The following is a 19317-nucleotide window of genomic DNA, read 5'->3' on the forward strand; positions in this document are numbered from 1 at the left end:
TGCATAACATTGCTTTCAAAAACGCAGACTGCAAGAGTACTTTATTAAGCACCTGTTGACCAAGCACGCCAAAACCTTGCCATTTCCTTTTAGCTGCTATGTATGCCAGTATTTTTAAGATTAGACACAAAGCTTTTTATTTCAATAAAGCTTACAGTTAGGGCTGATTAGGTGACCCTGAACTAGCTCCTTCTCATGTTACAATGAGCTCAGTCTGCTGAAGGACTTTCTGTAACGTGCTGATTATTTCTTCTCCCCTGACGTCTTTTTCCCCTCCATGTGTTTATACATCACTGCATATCATTATATGTGTCCTCCGTCTCCCTATGTTCTTTTTTTTACTTTTCTCTCCAACCCATCCCTCAGCCAATTGCAGCAGATGGCTGCCCTTCCCTGAGCATGGTTTCATCCTGTTGAAAGGGAGTTCTTCCTTCCCACCGTTGCCTAGTGCTGCTTACAAGGGGTTGTCTGATTGGTGTTTTTCGCAAAAATTCACCAGCCCAATCTACAATAAACTAATATCTTTCTTAATTTAAGGAATTCATACAATTGGTTATTTATTTATTCATGTTTAGCATCCTAAAATACATCCTTCATCGCTTTGGCTCAAAGCAGGAAGTGAGAGAGACCTCTGTACTTATGGGGACATTCTGGATTAGAGGAAATTAAATAGGTTTGCTTTCCTCAATTCATATTAAATGCTTTAAAATTTCAATTAAGTACTTCTCTGGCGATTACACCGAATAATATAGCCCATCAAGGAGCTGCAGATTTCAAACAGACAGAATAAATGGAGAATTACAACTGGAAAAAAAGAATTGCCTCTTTTAATTTGAACACAGTCAAAAAAATTAATTTTTAAGCCAAATTAAGCCTTATTGATTTCATAAAGCAGATACGACAAAAAACCTTCTTATTCATTTAAACTATGCTTGCAGGATAAATTTAATATTTAATTTACTTTTTTTTTTCAAGCTATTAAAGGACTTTAATTTTCCCCCCTTTAAAAAAATCGACTGTACTATGTGCCTCTAGTGTAAGTGTGCTCCCTGATAGCTGGACATTAAAGTTGGATTAAAAACGCTTTGAGATTTCGATGATAATTTGCACTACCTGATAGAGTCCGAAGTCCAGCCGCAGTGTGGCGACATAGCGAGTCTCGCGGCCACTGCGAACGTCTCGCAGCTCCAGCTGGAGGTCGTGCCACCGGCCGTCTGCCACTTGAACCTGATCCAACCGCAAACGCACCGGTCTGGTTGAGCCGCGGGTCACCGAAAAGACCAGCTGACCATTAATTACCTGATGAGAGCGAGAAGAATAAATGAATAAATAAAATTCGCAAATCACATTAAAAGAAAAACAAAAAGAAGAAAAAAGAGGGAGAGGGAGAAAAAAACGATCCACTGCTATGACTGTGTGAGTGTGACTGTGTGTAGGAGCGTGAAATCCGACGTCTTGGCTCAGCTTCCACCGAGATTCTGCTAATTTAAAACACTCTTTGGATTTAGCATCTGAAACTTAACGTATATAAACAAGATCAAATTGTGTTTAAGCCTAAATGCAGTTAAAGCTTTTTGAGTTTCTGGTGATGGTGGAAAGGTTGGTGAAAGGAAGGGCACCATTTATAGATGTACTCACAATCAGTGTTTCAGACGGTGAAACATAAGAAGCTCCTTCAACACCAGATATGGATACTTTTAAAGAAATGTGAACTGCTTTCAGACTCCATGGAGCCTGGTGTTATTTAAAAGGGAACAGTAGTCCCAGCTGTAGACTCTTTTATTATTATTAAAATGTAAACCACTGAATTTCCACTAATACTACTTCTTCTTTTGGCTGCTCCCTTTAAAGGTCGTCACAGCAGATTATCCCAATCCATCTCAGCCCATCCCTCCTCCGTCACATCAACCCTCTGCAGTTTTATCTTCAACATCCTCAATATCCCTCCTCCGCTAACCATCTCGGCCTTGCCTCTTAAATGTTAAATGTGTTGGTGCCCACCTGGAACACCAGGCTGATATACTGGCCAGCCTGGGCCTGCAGCAAAGTCCCTTCACGGGCTCTGGTTCTGAACACCAGGCCGAGGTACCAGGGTGCGGAGATGGTTACGTCATTCTTCAGGTCCCACCAGAGGGCGCTGTTACCCAGAAAGCGGTGTACGTGTGTCATCACTGAGGCGAAGAGAAAAAAACGAAAATGAAAATTAGTGAAATTTCCGAAACTATTTCCAGATGATACTGTTGTCCTTATCCGTCAGTCGGCAACATAATTCTTGTAGTTGTTCACTTTAATATTGTGTGTTTTTCAAAGCACATGTAGCATCATCAGGACTATTGGTTTGTTGGTTAGAAGGACAAACAGACCATGTCTGTTCGGGCATGACGTGATCTTTAATGCATTTCATGCCCAAATAGCTTCCACAGTTGTTTGCTCTCTGTTGTTTAATTACCAATCAAAGGTATAAAAGCTTCCAAAATTAAATGATGAAACATATGTTACACTGCAGTCTCTGAAGTACAAACTAAGTCCCAGAACTTGTGAACATTTGTCACTGAGATCAATAAACACCATGTTTTTTTTTCTTTTTTTCCCCTCAAGTGAATCTTGACGCTTTATTTCCCCTTAGAGTTGGACGTCTGTGCTCGCAATCAAGACATGCCAGTAAAAATAAATGAGTAAAACCACCTGGGCTAGTGAATGTCCACTCATGAGAGGGAAATCTCTAAAGGTTTATTACGGTTCAGTTATACACAGGAAATACAGCCAGATATCTAGTAACAACTGTCTCATGGGCTAAATTTATTCTTAGCTCAGTCTGTTGGACTGTATTTTTCCATCATCAATTCTTCCTTTTTATTTAAGACGGTGCATTCATATTATGCAGGTCAACACTCACTGAGCCACATTAAGTGAAAAGGTGTTATCTGGGGGATTTAAGCTTAGGTAAGCTGTGAACAAATTAATGAAGTGTTAGTATAATTACAGCCGAAAAACAAAGTCCTGTGAAAATCAGGTTTTAAAAATAAAACGTTAAAATCCCAGCCACTGCTAGAAAATGCTCGTTCCACCAGCAACTGTCTTGCTACTTACTAATAATTATGCTGAAGTGGCATGATAAAATTAACATTGTTAAAGGTTGCTATTAGTGTAGTTACTGTAGGGCTACGGAATAAGAAAAATCTCGGCCTCTTACCGTGGCTGCAGTCCTTCCCACCGTATCCTAGGGGACAGTCACAGGAGAAAGTCTCCCAGCTCACACTGCAGGTTCCTCCGTTCTGACACGGGTTGGACTTACAGAAGGGATGTTTGGCACTGCAGCCTAGTGGAAGCAGCAGAGATCACTGAAGTTATAAAAATGAATTGCAACATACTGTACATGATAAGTCTTCATGCTGTCACTGTGAGCTTTATAACATTACCCACACACACAAGCATTTTCAAAATAAAGTTCAACCGATTTTTTGGCTATTTGTTGGTCTGTTGGTATCATAATGACACCAGGAACGACAAATATCTACAATGACCAATAAATGATCAAATTAAAAGGTAAATAAGACTGGAGAAACACCCTTCAACCATGTAATGAGTGTTGATGTTACACTGTTTGTCCATCAGAGGGACCTCTACAAGTTCCCTGTTGTCAACAAGTCTTTGGAACGCCGAACACAACAACCCGCTGGTCAGGCAAAGCGTAATTAATTAATAAATAATTGACTAAAACAAATGTTAAGGAAATGTTTTTCTTTTTGGTATGCCTGAAAGAAATTGGCTAATATTTCTAAAACTCCTCGGTCGGTGTAATTCAGGGTGTTTAAAGTTTTCAGTCTAGTTAAAAACACTCAAAATTGAATGAAAAGTGGTGATCATCATTTTTATATGTTCAAGTGCATAGTGTGGAGGATGTCATAAGGCCTTGAGGCAATCGGATGTAAAACACAATATTTCTGAGTGTTTTATGTTTAAATCGGACAGATTTGCCCTGAATGCGACTGGAAGGTTAAAAGTCATCAAAAATACGATATGAAAATGAAAGATATGCAAACAGTTACACATAGTAGCACAACAAAACAGTGATGTATAACAAATGTTTTCCTTTCATTTCACTGACTATAATAAAAAGTAATGCAAGCACCCAGTCCACCAGTGAAAATCCAATTTCAGTGCAATGAAGCCTAACTATATATGACTATATGTGAAGAAGTGGCTCTACCCCATTATTGTTTCCTATAATGTTTAGAAGCACAAAGTGGTTCGTAGCACACAAACCCTTAAAAGCTACTTCATTTAAATACTAACGTTTGTGTGTGTTTTGCCACAATGGGTGAAAAGGCTATTGAGAAGGAGCTAAATGTTACTAATGCACAATAATACATGTTTGAAGGAAAGCAAACATGGTTCCCAGCACTGACCAGGAAGCGTTCCATTATTGGCGATAAATCCAGCCATGTCCAGCGGTTTGCTATCGATGTGCAGCTCTTTCATGCAACCGATAAACTCCCTGGTGCCAAAGGGAAAGTTGTCTGGCACATTAGGGACTCCACCCAGAAATAATGGACCAGTCAAGTCCAGAGACCTAAGAAACACAAAGATAGAAAGCAAGGAGTAAATATAGTGGAGAACAAATGGGGTTATGGAAGAAACACAGGATTATTCTTCTTCAAGTAAGAGAGGGAGGAGAGAGGGATGAAAGAAGAGGGGGTGAAAAGAAGGCAGAACATGAAAGAGGGTATGAGAGAGGGAATAATCAAACCTAGAGATTAAACATGTCATCAGAGGTAAATGAAATGTGTCATCATTCAGAATCGAAATCACAGAAAAGCAGGGGATGTTGAGGATAAATTAGATAATGGTGTTTTTTAAGGTAAAAATGGAAACAGAGAAGGGACAGACAGATTGAACACAAATACACTGAGAAAGAAAAGGAGACAGATGAAGAGACAGATGAACAAACAGGAGATTAAACAGGAGTTACAGCAACCGTCTTGAGAGAAGAGGTAGAGGTGGATGACAAGATGAAGAAGGAGAAAGGAGACACAATCCGGCAATAAAAGGTGGTAGATATAAGTGCAGCCTGCTCTAGGAGGAAGAGGGGGAATGGCAATGCCAAAGGAAGAAAAAAGCTTGAAAGATAGATGAACAAACAAGAGATTAAGTGTGAGTTACACCAAATGTCAAGAGGCAGATGACGAGACAGATGGGTATTGGGAAGGAAAGAGGGAATACGAGGAGGAAAATTTCGGCGGGATAGAAAGTGACAGTTATGGGACTGCGCTGAGTGAGAACCAAAGAGAGACAAAGTTTTGTCAGCAGAGGACGTCACTGGAAGAGAATGTCAAGACTGAGCAAGAGGCGGGTGGAGAAATGGAAAGGGAGCAAGAGGAAGAGAGGGTTGACGTGTTAGTCTTTCGCCTTCCTCTTTGATCCGTTTTCTTTTCCCTCAGCCTCACTTAGTGCTGACAGACGCGGCAAACGTGATTACAGCTTACAGAGGCGAGGCCAGACATCAACACTATGACACGCTGCTCTTTCAGTGCATGTGCGGATACGCTTTATGTGTATGTGTTTTCTTGCACTTGTTAGTATATATGGAGACATTCGTTGGTTAGACACACACAAACTGTAGCTGAGAAAGAATGAACAAAAGTTCGACAAGGTCAGATGGAACAGGCAGTGCAACGCATTTAAAACCAACAATTTGGATCTTTTAGTCACACCTAAGAGATTGTGTGTGTGAGACGGAGAGACGAGCGGAGATAATGAAAAGAAACGAACATATCCGTGTAGCAGAATGAGACGCCTGGTAACAAGACCGTCAGAGAGATACAGACAGACATGAAGGAGCATAGAGACGTCAAAGAGTCGTGCCTCATTAAAGCCTTGAGTCCCCCGCATAGTTCCCCTACCGTCACCTCATCACCCTGATCGTTACTTTAAAATCCTGTCAGATTTCTAAACTTTCAGCGCGTTTTTTAACGTTTTTTAACATGTAACACCTTTCTGTTTTCTTTTCAAAATATTGATCTCTGCTGTAGGCAATTTTTACAAGCCTGGATAAATATTTTGTTTAAACTTTAGCATTTCAGATGTATGAAACTTTAATTGGTAATTAAGCGAACACAGACATGCTCGGTGAATGCATGTATCTCCCAATGTAATGCTGCTACCCTCAGTCACTTCACACACTCACTTTACTTTACCTTTAGATAGCTTAAAAAGCTACCAGCTGGCCAGCATGTTGCTCATAGCTGCACATAATGACCAGCTTTATTGGTTTTCTACTCAGTAGAAATTGTCTTTGAATATCTGTTAAGCCTCTATTCAGTCACAGATTATGTTTAATGAAAGTTGTCTCTGCAAAGAAGCTGGCAAATCCTGTGCAAACACCTCCCACAGCTCTGGGTCAGTTACTATTCATCCTTTCATTTGCAATGCTGATGGCAAAAGAACAAATTTACCTGCAGGAATTCATCCTAAGGTTCTTTTTTTAAAAATTAATCATTCAGCATTTATTTATCATTTTGACCAAAAAATTTCATAGATTCATTTCATGTTAAAATTAGTTATCTCAGTATGAATATACCAAGTTTATGCTATAGAACAAGCTACAGTATTACACTGTAGTCCTCCTACGCTCTGCTTCAACGTCTTAAAACTGAGAAATTTAAGTCTCCGAATTTAAGAGCCTGAATTCAGTCAAACGGTTGTGATAAAAGCTAAAGGATGCGATACTTATGCTTCCTCTCCAGCTTTGCCACAATGCCTCTCTTACAGCGCTAAAAGCAAGCAAACCCAGCTTACATTAGCTAGAAACTGAGTCACCTGATCACTCAAGTCAGCAAACGGCTGTTTCCCACCGAAAATGAAGATTCAAAAGTGAGCTGCGTGCAGATAACCAGCTAGTTGTAGCCTAGCTGAGCAGTTTGTATCTGATATTAGCATACTGATACAGCATAAACACTGATCTCAAAGTCATGGCGTGTGCCAGAAAGTACTCCTAGCATGATGGCGCAGGACAGTCTTTTGTACATTAGCTCACACATATTTTAAAACACAGTATGAGGTGGGGCGTTTTCACACCTAAAGTTTGTTTACTCTGGTCCAAATCAGTTGATGAGCTTGTAAACTTGTAGCTTTTCCCTGCAAATTAGTTTCTTTCCATATTGAGGAAAACCCAAATGAACTAAAATGCGTCACTACAAATTACATGAGAATGTTCAGTCCGGTCATTAGCCAGATGTTGTACTGGTCATCTACAGTACTTTGCTACATCCCAGATTGCAAGTTTTTTTTAGCTCAAGCTTGATATTTTCTATTCAGTAATGCCCGAAATGAGTGACTGAGTCCAGAAAGTCAGCAGGAAAGTGTTTACAGAACACATACCCATCCCATATACTTCTATAGGACCTTAAGCTGTTTTGTAACACTGTCTGGCTGCCTTCAGATAGAAAGCAGGTATACGGCACTTGCATTTGCACTTTTTTCTTTTTACAGTTTTCTGTAATTTGCATCCATTTTTTGTACCGTCAATGGTTATGACTGAGAAACCGGCTGACATTGGTATATGACCATTAGAAGTTTGGGTCCCAGCAAAGTGTTGCAATTAAGAAGTGAAAAAAGAAAAAAACTTACTTCTTACTGCTGGTTTGTTTGCCCTGTGCAGCACAGCTGTAATTTCCAAGCTGCGTACCAAAGCGAAGTGACAAGGCTGTATCACAGTCATCAACGCTCACCACAGCAATCTTCTCATCTGACGGACCCTGAGCCTCACCACTCATACTGCGCTTGGGCTGGACATCCAGACACAGTCCAAAGAAACAGAAAACCAGTCAACATTCAAGAAATACAAGAGCATTCACTAAATCTAGAGTTTTCGTCATTGCATTGAAACACTACATCAGATACGAAATAGCAGTAAACACATGAGATTAGTATTTACACAAATACTTTGCACAATGACAGGAAGAAAAAAGGGAGAAGCTGTGGTTAGTAGGACATACAGGAAAAAACAAACAAACACATGGGCAAGAGAACAGACTAAGAGCAGAAAGACAGCGCATTCATTCTCCTTACTGTCTGCTGGTGAAAGAAAGGAGGAGCAAAAGAAGCTAAGAAAGGAGAAAGTGTATATGCGCTCTGACACACGCTCATACTCACATAACGTGTAGCAGGCTGAGGAAAATAAAAGAACATGAAGAAAATTAAAGGAGATGTGCGGCGAATGTGCATGAATAAAAATGATGACACGCAAACACCCACATAGTCGTGTAGACACAAATACTTTGGCTCAATTCAAAGTGCTTCGTCGGCTCGAAGGCTGAGAAACTATTCTGCCGACGCATCAAAAGTACCAATAAAAACAAGTCAAATTTACAAAGTGCAAAAGTACATCAAGAATCCAAAGTGGAAGCTCAAATGCAAGGATCACAATGAAGATGGGATTGGGATGTAAACCCACCTTGTTGTAGTAGTGGATGTGAACTGTATGCCAGTTACCATCGCTCACACCCCCTGGCAGGAAGGGACTCACCTGGGTGGATGACTCACCTACAGACGGGTAAATGAAGAATATGCCATTAAAATGAATTCAAATGTAGCTCTTATGGGTCTCCTCTTTTTTTAAGGGTGTCGATGCTCCAAATATATCGACTTTATTTACAATGACCCCAAAACCTCTGTAAGAACTGTTTGCAAAGACCAAATCAGCAGCATTCATTACCTGAATCCACTCTTAGATAAACAGATTTTTGTGTCTCAGGAGGAACGCTTGTTTTTACAGGCCTGCTGCACATGTTCATGGGTCAAAAGAAAAGCAAACAACAACAGCAGACATATGGTCTCTGTTTATAGAGCACAAATTTCACGCAAACAAAACCAAACAAGAGTGCACATAAAGATACAATACCTGTGGAGTATTTGAACACCACTTGTCCTTCTTGGATCTCTAAGGCAATGAAGTCATGTTTCTCGTTAAAGCGTCCATTATAGAAGAGAAGACCACTGTTCTCCAGAGTGGCAAATCTAAAAGACGGATGTACATAGAAATTTGAAGTTTATTGACAAATGCTGTATGCAGTAGAGAATTTATTAACACAGCCATGGTAAAAAGAAAACTGTTAGGTAAGGAGTGAAAGACTAAGTACACCCTTAATGCTTAGCATCGATGATCAAATTGTGATGATCAGTGATTAATTGATCATCCTAATCAGTATGACTACTGATTATGATGTAAAGTAGAAGTTTTGGCAGTTTGTTGGTCTGAAGCATTGGGGTGTATCAACGCAATGCCAAACACAAAGGACATCAGCAACGATTGTAATGAAGCAACTGTTTCTGCCCATCAGCCTCTGAAGCATTAAAGCATTAAAAGGCCTTATCCAAGCATACACAGAGAAAGATTATTCACAAGTGGAAAACATTCAAGACAGCTGAGAATCTTTGATGTGCAGGAGTGGACATAACCGGAAATTCATCCAGACTGCGTCATGCTCAGAGAAATTGCAAAAACCCAAGAGGCACAGGCCTCAGTTAGCATGTTAAATATTAACATTCATGACAGTATAATTAGAAAAAGACTGAACTAGTATGGATGTTTGGAAGGGCTGCCAAGAGAAAGTCTCGTCTGTCTAAAAAGAACATGGCAGCCCGGCTTATGTTTGCAGACCTGCCAAACCTAGAAAGTCAAAGAGAAAGCCAAATATCAGCACCTCATACCAACTGGGGACTTGCTTTGAAGCTGCCAAAAAAAGCATTCTGGATTAATTCTTGTTAAATACATAATGACGTGGTGTAATATGTCGTGCACTGTTGTGCATTTAAGGTTGTTGTTATGGTCTGTGGGATGAACAGGCCAAGTGTGATGTTGAGGACCCAAATGTAGGTGCTTGGAGACGAAATAATCTTAAGGCGAGCTGTTTATTAGGCTGAATGATCCACAAACCAAAAGTAAGCAGAAAATGCAAAAGGAACTGAAAACTTCTAAACAATGAAGACACTTAGAAAGACATTAGGCAGCACAAGGAACCAGAATCACTGGGAAAATGAGCTGATGCTCCAACAAAGGACAAAGGGAGACCGGCACATATATACACAGGAGAGTGATTAGGGGAGTGAAGTCAGCTGGGAAACACAGCAGGAACAAATTAGGCATAACAAGACAAGGGAAGCAAAACTAAACATAAAGCACAGAGATGAGTGACTATCAAAATAAAACAGGAAGTAACTAATATAAGGACCAGGATTTAGACAGATTAGCTTGACACATACAAAAGAGCAAACTGACACAAAGACAAGACTGACTCAACATGATATTAAAGGCAAAAACACAGAAAAGAAGCTAAGAGGACAGGGAGAGAACAAAGAAACCTAACGTAATTTGTGACTATACCAGATACATAAAATAATACAACAGGAAACTGATGGGGATTCAAAAACTCAAAAGGACAAGAAAACCAAAGACAGAAACAAAAACCTACTTTCAAAGTACAAAACAATAATGAATTAGGAAGATTTGAAAGTCCAAAACACAACGACCCCAGACCACAACAGCTATATTTAAATAATTTTAAAGCCTGATCAGAATTTTTATTACCTTAGAATTGATAGAGGGTGTACTCTCTTTTTACCATGGCTGTACATTTTTATATGCATGCAGAGAGAATATGACACATTTTAAATTATATTTTTCACTCCGATACAGGAAGAAACAGAAACAAAAAACTATCTCAGACACAGCAGAACAAAAATGACTCCTGGCTAGTGCGGAAGAACAAAAGGTATTCAGACTATGCCAGAGTTAATAAACCATACTGCTGGAGTCTTCCTCTCCCTCAGCTGCTCAGACGCAAATAAAAAGTCTATTTTGCACAGAACAGATGAGAAATACTCTGTCCTGGTGGCAAGACAGAAAAGATTCTCACTGCATAAAATGTCCACGTTAAAAAGTACTGAGATGTTGTTTTAAACATGATACCACAACAGTTTGCCTGTTTTTACTATTCCCTTCAACTAAGCGCCTCAATTGTAAAATCGTACACTGCAATTTGTAGGCAGCTGACAAATAGCACCTGCAGGGAAATTTTTATTCAAGGTTTCTCTACTTTCAGTGAGGTTCAGTGGTGTCACAAATCGGATCCAGCCCAACTCCGCTAGAGAGTCAAATAAATCCAGTGCACAGATGCAGGAGGTCAGGTTCAGCTACAGGAAAGAAGCCCTAGAGCAGCATGGTTATAAATGTCTGCCTTTCAAACGGTTTTAAGTTGTTGAAGAAAAATATTCTTCTACTGTTTCCTATTTTGTTGAGTTAAAATTATCATATCTGCATTTTATTTTCCTGGTTTAAATTCCAATGGAAATCATTCCTGCACTATAGAATTGTAAGGAAATAAGAGCATCTTATCGCCGTTCTGGTGAATCTGAGGATGCTGCCATTGTCTAAAATAAACCCAGGGTTTCTGGTTAGCAAATATGTGCCTTCTTTGTATGGATTTGCTGTCACTCCGACTGCACTGTGCCAAAATATCTAGTATGCATATCTAATATATCCGTGCCACCAGAAATAGCTAAAAAAAAAAAAATAATAATAATAATAAAATTGTAACCTGAGCTTTGATAGAGTAACTGGAGATAATGTGTGGAGTCAGCCAAGCGGAGACACAGAGGAGCCGAAGGAGTAAATAAATGCAAAGAAGCATGCTTTATATGTTCAGCAGGTCTGTTTTTGTCAGTGTTATTGCTGTTTGTGAAATTCATTATGTGCCGCCAAGAACTGCATTAAACAAATTAATATGATGTGACTTATTCCCAAAAGCAATAAACTACAAGATGGAATCATGTGTTTATGATCATTTCTATTCCTTAAACTCGGTTAGCTTAGCAGTCAATTTCAAGCAGAGCTGAAGAAAAGAAAACAAACGCTGTCAGAAACACACATGCACACACTCTCTCTCATGCAACTGCCTTTCAAATGCATTAAAAACTTGAGCTCAAGTCATGGCAGTGGTTTCGTATTCATAGAGAGCAGAGTCATATTGTCGCTTATGCTTTCATATGCAGTTAGATCTATAGAAATCTAAAAGAGGCATCTTGTGGAGGGAAGTCTATTTTGCCCTCAATTAACACATGAAACAGGAGCTTAAATTTAAAACATGTTTATCTATTTTCATAATAATTTGTTTTCCATATAGTTTATGTCTCTCCTATACTGTACATAAAAGATGGACGTAGCCAATGTGATGTCACACATTAGCTTGTTAGTCTTTCCCTTGAAGCTTCAGAATTAGCATGTAGGAAGCTGCCATATTATTCACATGGAGCCAAAAGTAAACATATTTGGATGGCAGTATGAAGCCGTAAGTTCTCAGCTAATGGAAATATGAGACCAGATGGCAACCACCAAGTAATTATTTCCCCACCAGTTGTGAACGGTTACTGCTATTTAGTAACATGTTAATAAAATACTGGAATTTTCTTCATGAAAACTGGAGCACAGACCTCTGGCACTGTGGTACCACTGTGCACAAAGTAAACCATGTTATTTATTTGAATTTAATTCCATTTAAAATGTGACTACACCCAATGATTTAAGACTTATTACAGTTTAACAAAAACTAATAAAAGACCATTCTAAATAAAATAAAAAAATCATCAAGGGGGATTTTAACTAGAAACCAAAGCTGCTTTTTGTACCAAGTTTTAAAGTTCTCAGACTCCAGTGGCAACTCAAGGAACTGCAGTTTTTTGGCACTTTGCCGGCTTCATTTTTCAGTCTTGCTGCTTGGTGCTGCCATAAAGCAGAACTACACACTAAGAACAAAACTCACAGATCTGACTGGGTTTGAACGAATGTGAAAGCATGGTGCTGAAAAAGACCACACATTATCTGTTCAAAAAAAATCAATGCTTTTCTCAAGAAGTCCTTGATTAAAATTACTGAAAGAAAATGGAAGATTAACTCCTTTCTATACACAGATTTTTCCACCCAGCGTGGGACTCTTTTAAACCAACAACAACACACAGAGAAATGTTAACACGATACCTGCTAAATGCTCATAAAGCAAGCTTCTCTTAAAAAAAAGAAAACATGCCCTTCATGCTTCATTCCTTAACTTAACTAATGGTGACCACAAATCAACAGAAGAAACCACATGTAGTGCTTTTATGCACCAATAATGCTCATTTAGCAAGCAATACAGTGACCGCAATGTCTCACGGCAACTACTCCATGGTAGCCACATCAGCTTAGCAACAACCCCATGGGCAACATCACCCTAGCAACTATCATTAGACGACATCACCCATGGCAACCATCCATCCCATAACCTTGCCTGACCACTCTTAAGCACCACTTCAATTCTCTTGTGGGCTTTGTATGTCTAGAGGCAAGCAGCAACTGAAAAATGATTTTGGATGGGTAAAAGGAGTCACTGACCTCTGCCACAACATTAGCATTACATATATGCTCAGGCAGAAAGTGTTAACTCAAATAAAAACGTGCTGCGAGCGAGCCAAGCAAAACGGAAAGATTTGCAAAAATTCTCTTGTAGGTAAAGTCAGTGCCACGGTTTAATTTACAATCTTAGTAAATAAAAAAATTATGATGACTTGTGTAGAAATGCTGTGAGATTCTTGAAACCTTGGCCAAAATCCTGCGGCAAATGTGCCCCATACACATTTGTACACGCATGATTAAAAGAATGTACACAGTCTGTGACTGGTAAGGTAAAACATGCCAGGACATCATGTGGCTCCACTGTGGTGGACTACACGTCAGCCTACCCTAACAAGCAAAAGATTCCCTTTTTTAACCTAAGGAGGAGACACAAATCTCTTGGGGGTTTTGTGAGGAAAGGTATCTATTGTAAAAACCAAACATGCAGTTACCCACTGTGATGACTCACGATGAGGGAGCAGCTGAAAGTTGTGTTTACATATCAGGACATATTAAAAAAATATTCTGGTCCTAACCAGGGCTCAAATATAACCTCACATGAACAAAACCCAATTCATCAGCCCTGTACCATCATGCTTGACAGGTGGTGTTTGTCCTGATATGCTGTGCTAACATTAGCTGCTTACTTAACATTTTACCTTCTCATTCATACATAGTCACTTCTTCCCCAAAAAATCAAGCCGTAATGCTAAACTCAAAGTTTCAAAAGAGGGAACGTGATATCATGGTGCCATGGCCTTCTTTCATATACAGTCTGTGGTTTTAGTTATTAATTGGGCACTTTAAATTAATAGCCCTACTGACTAAGAAGCATGTTTTTTTCTGAGTTGGTTCCAACCATGAAGTCATTTCCTTTCAGAGCTTTTTGCAGCAGGATAGTCAGATGGAAGATAAGAACATAGAAGAGAAAGAAAGACAGCAAAGCACAGCAGATGGGATTAAATGGAGAAGCAATGCTTTTAAAGAAGCGAGGTAGAGGGAGGATACAGGGAAGCCATAAATAAAAGGATCACTCTCCAAGATGGAGATGATATAATTTTAAAAAACAGCTTAAAGAAAAGTGGAGACACTATAAGAGGGAATCAGAGAATGATCCATCCTGCTATATCTGATGGAAGCTGAAAGAAGAGACAAAAAAATAATAGAGAAGAAGAGAGGAAAGGAAATGACAGAATGTTTACTCAAGACTACTCACGTTAACGAGATGGAGAGGTGAAATCTCTGTCTGAGGCCCCGGAACATGACAAAGGACTTGGGCGGGAAGGACCGGGCGGTGACGGTGCAGTACGGTCGCTCATAGGCTCCTGCCGGGCACTCGCATCGGAAACCCCCACCCGAAAGCTCCCGGCACGTCCCTCCGTTACGACACACACCTGGCATGCACCTGCCCTGCCGGTGGTCAAACTCACAACGATCACCTGAAACAGAAAACCCCCCACAATGTTAGTGTTAGCCAACCAAAGCGACCATATAAGCCGTAAATCTCTCAGTAGTTAATCTAACTTTTGCTCAAAGTTTCTGTATATATGCAGAAATATCAATGCAACAGATTCTGATAAAAATAAACATTCTTGGTATTTATGAACATTTCCACCATTGTTTTTTGCACCAATTTAAAAGGCTAACATCAAATAAACAAATAAATAAATAAATTCCCATCAGTATCCTGCCACTTTTGCCATTTCAAAGCGTGTTTCACAGGCAATTAATATTCACAGGATCTGACCTCACTGCTCCCATTGGCAGGTCTGTCAAAACACACAGGTGCTGTGCGACAAAACATTGTTCATAGCAGCAGAGCACAACTGAAAAATCCACTAAACCTCCAGTGCAACAAATCCCTGATTAAAGTTGAAATAAAACACTGTCTTAATTTAAATAATTTACCGATCTGAGCATGGTGGGGATAATGAGCAGGAAATATGCGCCACGGTTTAAGTTTTTCTCAACATGCTGTAAGTATTACAGCAATATTTTCTGTGAATACAGCTTGTTTTATTCTCCCACAGTAAAATCAAAAATGCACTTCCTGTTCATTTATACTAAGCTGTTTTCTGTTTTCAGTTTACTCCCTTGCTTTACTTCCTCATGGTTTAAGTGATAAAATGTTCAAAATTACTCATACAGACCGCACATAAAACACAAACTTTCAGATAGTTTTAGAATTTATGCATAGTCAGTGTGTTACAGTGAAGTTAGAGTCTGAGTTTGATTAAAGAGATTTGCTTCATAGTGCTGTATCATCACCTTTTAATGCATTCGCTGGAGGCAGGGTGGGCTGTGTTTGTCTCATCAATGTTGACAGGTAGCTGTAATATTATTGGAAAAGCAGGAGAGTTTCTAGCAACACCACTTGAGTTTTTTTTAAAATCACCAATATTTTGACCCGACCTTTTAGAATTCAGGGGCTGAGCACTAAAGTAACAATGTCTTATATTCAATCTAACTCCAAAAGAGGCTGAAACATATGGTGAGACATGCGCAAACTCTCTACAACCCTGTAATGCCAAACATCAAAAATAAATTGCACAACGCATTTTTAGGCAATAAACTGCTCAAATGTAGCAATAAACACCTCAGTTTAAAAACAAATGTCTGGCAATCATTAGGCTTTACAGGGTTAAATAGGCAGATTTGGCACATGTTCGTAAACGCAAATATCTACTCAGCAACTCAGCGCATTTATGCATGTAGACTTGGTTCAAGACGACTTGTTGAAGCTCAAACTGAGCATCAGAACGGGGAAGAAAGTGAGTCTGGCGTGGTTGTTGGCTCCAGACTGGCTGTTCTGAGTATTTTAGAAACTGCTGATCTGCTGCAATTTTATATATCCTGTGGCAAAGCTCAAATCAACTGCAATGCTATCTAGTCAGTATGGAACAAAATATGTGTAATTTTCCAGCACCTTGTTGAGTCTATGCCATGAAGAATAATGGCAGTTCTGAAGGCAAAAGGAGATCCAACCCAGTCTTGGCAAAGTGTACCTAATAAAGTGGCTGGTAAGTGTATATCATTATGAATAATCAAAATAAATATTTCAGTGAGACTAGGGTGTGATTGGCTGAGGGAAATGCTCTTCCCACTCCTCCCACTCTGGTCTGCATGTTCCTGCCTCTGCTAAAAATTTTTTTACCCCCGCTGGGGAGGGAAGAGTGCTGTAACACATTAGTATGCCAAGTCATTTCAGAAATTTATTGACTCTCAAGGTCTGAAAGTCTGCTGGTGAACTCAGGAAAAACATGTTTTTTCTATTTTTTTCCCATAAATTGCCTCCTGAGTAAGAAAATACAGGGCCTAATATACAGTAGAAACAACAATGATGCATAACAACAACATCACTGTACTGCAGCTAAACTTTACTGCTCTTCAGCATAAAATTACAACTTTAAATTTTTTACTAAAGCAGCTAACAAGAGGCCTTGTGGTTAATGGTGTCACACTTTTTCATTACATTAACTCAAACGTGTGGTGTATTCCTCTGGCTATCACGGGGTCCAGCATGTGTGTGAGCCTGGTTAGGACTACTGCAGTGACTGCACAGAGGTACTAGTGCAATAATAGGCTAAAATGATTGCAAACTGGCATTTTTAGTCAGCGCCTGTGGATATACCAAAATACTGTCTGAGAAGATGACTTCTCTTCTACAGCCTCCAGAAGCCTGACTGAATTTTTCCATCACAGCAATCATCCAAAGCACACTGCCAAAGTCACACAAGAGTTTCTTAAGGAAGAAAAAAATATTAGCTGTCCAAGTATGTAACCTGACTTGAATACAAAAGAAACATTGGGGATATTATAAACTGAAATAAAAAAGGTTTCTGAAGAAAGAGTTTAGAAAAAGTAAATTACATGAAGTTCCTGTTTTAGGAACCCTCAGATTTTAATTCTGCAAAGGGGCACAGGCAATAATAAATACTTAAAGGGCATACAATTTAAATTAGGATAACATTGTACATTAAGCTCTGATCATCATCATATATGATCGACAGTGAAATGAATCAGAGAAACGTAGCTTTCATGCTCACCGCTGCTGGTTTCGCAGGTTCATTACCCTCAGCACAGGACTTATATATATGTCGCCTGAGAAATGTCTCTCTACAGGTGGTACAATGAAGCTCATGAAAATTACCTTTCCTGTAAAGCAACAGGTCTTTTTCCCATGTTAAAAGTTTAAGTGGCAGTGGCAGATTTCCTTTCCTATCAAGCATTCAACCACATTCATCAAGCGCTTTCGATGTAAATTATTCCCTGATTAGCCGATGGGAACGGCAGGGTGCTGATTCCTGAGAAGCAGTAGTAAGTGTAACTGTTGCGCAGGAACTAACATTTACCATCACTCAAACAAACACAAACTGCATGTATTTTTTTTTTAAAAACAACAAAATTACAGCTGCAAGATTTCACCTGTCAACAATAAGACTCTGTATAACATTTGGAATTTATGATAGAAAAGGGGGTTGAGGAGGGTGTGGGGGATTTGCTGAATAACAAAAACAACATGAGCAAATCTGCAGACGAGAATAAACAGATTTGGCTGCCAGTCAAAGAAGCTCCAGTCTAGAGTGTCTCAAGAGGCATAAACACCCACACAGCACACACACACACACACACACACACACACACACACACACACACACACACACACAGAGGCACATATTCAGTCAACCACATAAAAAGGTATGAAGGAATACGCTCTCTCTTTCATGGTTTTCACCTTTCCTGGAGCATATTTGGACACACACACATTGTCTGACATTTAGCAGCTACACGCAAAAAACACCCACACCCAGTGGCCTCCACATCACCAGAGCAGACAGGGTTTGAAACTAGCCTTAAGATAGATGGCTCCTTGAGGACCAACTTTAGAACCTGGGGATGGCTTCACACACACACACACACACACACACACACACACACACACACACACACACACACACACACACAGACAACCCCAGGAAGATACCAAATAAACAAAACACATAACCAAACATATAAATAATAAATTAAATTCATTATTTTTAACACATAAACACACACACTCAATTTCATGTCCTTTCTTCGATTCTCTTTTTCTCTGTGTCACACGCACACACGGACACACACACACACACAAACGTGCAAACACACATGGATCATTGCTCCTGCCCTCGAGGCTGTCGGGTTTTATCGTGTAACTGTCTCTGTTGGCACTATGTTTGCACTGCTTTTAGTTTGTGCCAGCATACCCACTGGCAGACTTCTCACATCTTAGCATTATCGCACACACACAACTAAAAACACAACAACAATAAATCATGCGTGTGTAAGTCAATAAACATCCTCACCTTTCAGCAGATACAAATAATATCTGACACACATCACGCACAAACACACAGGAATTTGAGGGTGAGTCATGACCACACACACAAATGCACTGCCAGTCAGAGACACAAAGACAGGAGAAGCTGTAAAAGTCAGTCAGACTCGATACACACTGATACTGACTACGTGTGACGCACACCACATAAACTGAAAGGAACAGTGATTAAGCATTTTAAGCTCGCAAAAGAATTAGTGATATAATTTGCTAAATATGTCACCTCTCCCCTGCCATTAGTCCTTTCCTACGCCTCTCCAGCATCCACCTGTCCTCCACTGCATGCACTTCTTCGCCTTGACTTCAAATCCAAACGATAACTTCCCTATCAGTCATTTTAACATCTTTTTCATTTCATCCAACCCGTTTTCCCACAACACCTTCCCCCATGTGCCACCAGGCAGCCGATATCTGCTGGTTTTGGCTGACAAACATACTCTCTCACACACTATCAAATCAGCCTGAGGATGGACACACACACACACACACACACACACACACACACACACACACA

At 39.7% G+C, this 19317-nt stretch overlaps 1 protein-coding gene across 2 annotated transcripts in view; it reads right to left on the reverse strand.

Moving 5' to 3' along the window:
• celsr3 (cadherin, EGF LAG seven-pass G-type receptor 3) overlaps positions 1-19317 on the reverse strand; it is a 109417-nt gene that overhangs the window by 49647 nt on the left and 40453 nt on the right. Inside the window, exons 4-12 of one of the 2 annotated variants that reach the window (XM_013910264.1) lie at positions 14643-14865; positions 8903-9018; positions 8456-8544; positions 8155-8169; positions 7630-7787; positions 4410-4573; positions 3194-3319; positions 2002-2171; positions 1114-1299 (exon numbers count right to left, since the gene is read on the reverse strand). In XM_013910264.1, the coding sequence (XP_013765718.1) occupies positions 1114-1299; positions 2002-2171; positions 3194-3319; positions 4410-4573; positions 7630-7787; positions 8155-8169; positions 8456-8544; positions 8903-9018; positions 14643-14865 (1247 nt within the window). The remainder of the gene's footprint in view (positions 1-1113; positions 1300-2001; positions 2172-3193; positions 3320-4409; positions 4574-7629; positions 7788-8154; positions 8170-8455; positions 8545-8902; positions 9019-14642; positions 14866-19317) is intronic. The other variant, XM_013910265.1, reaches the window with a different exon arrangement.

This window comes from Pundamilia nyererei, unplaced genomic scaffold (assembly GCF_000239375.1).
Source record: "Pundamilia nyererei isolate P.nyererei 1_Seehausen unplaced genomic scaffold, PunNye1.0 scaffold00039, whole genome shotgun sequence".
NCBI classification, from domain to species: Eukaryota; Metazoa; Chordata; class Actinopteri; order Cichliformes; family Cichlidae; genus Pundamilia; species Pundamilia nyererei.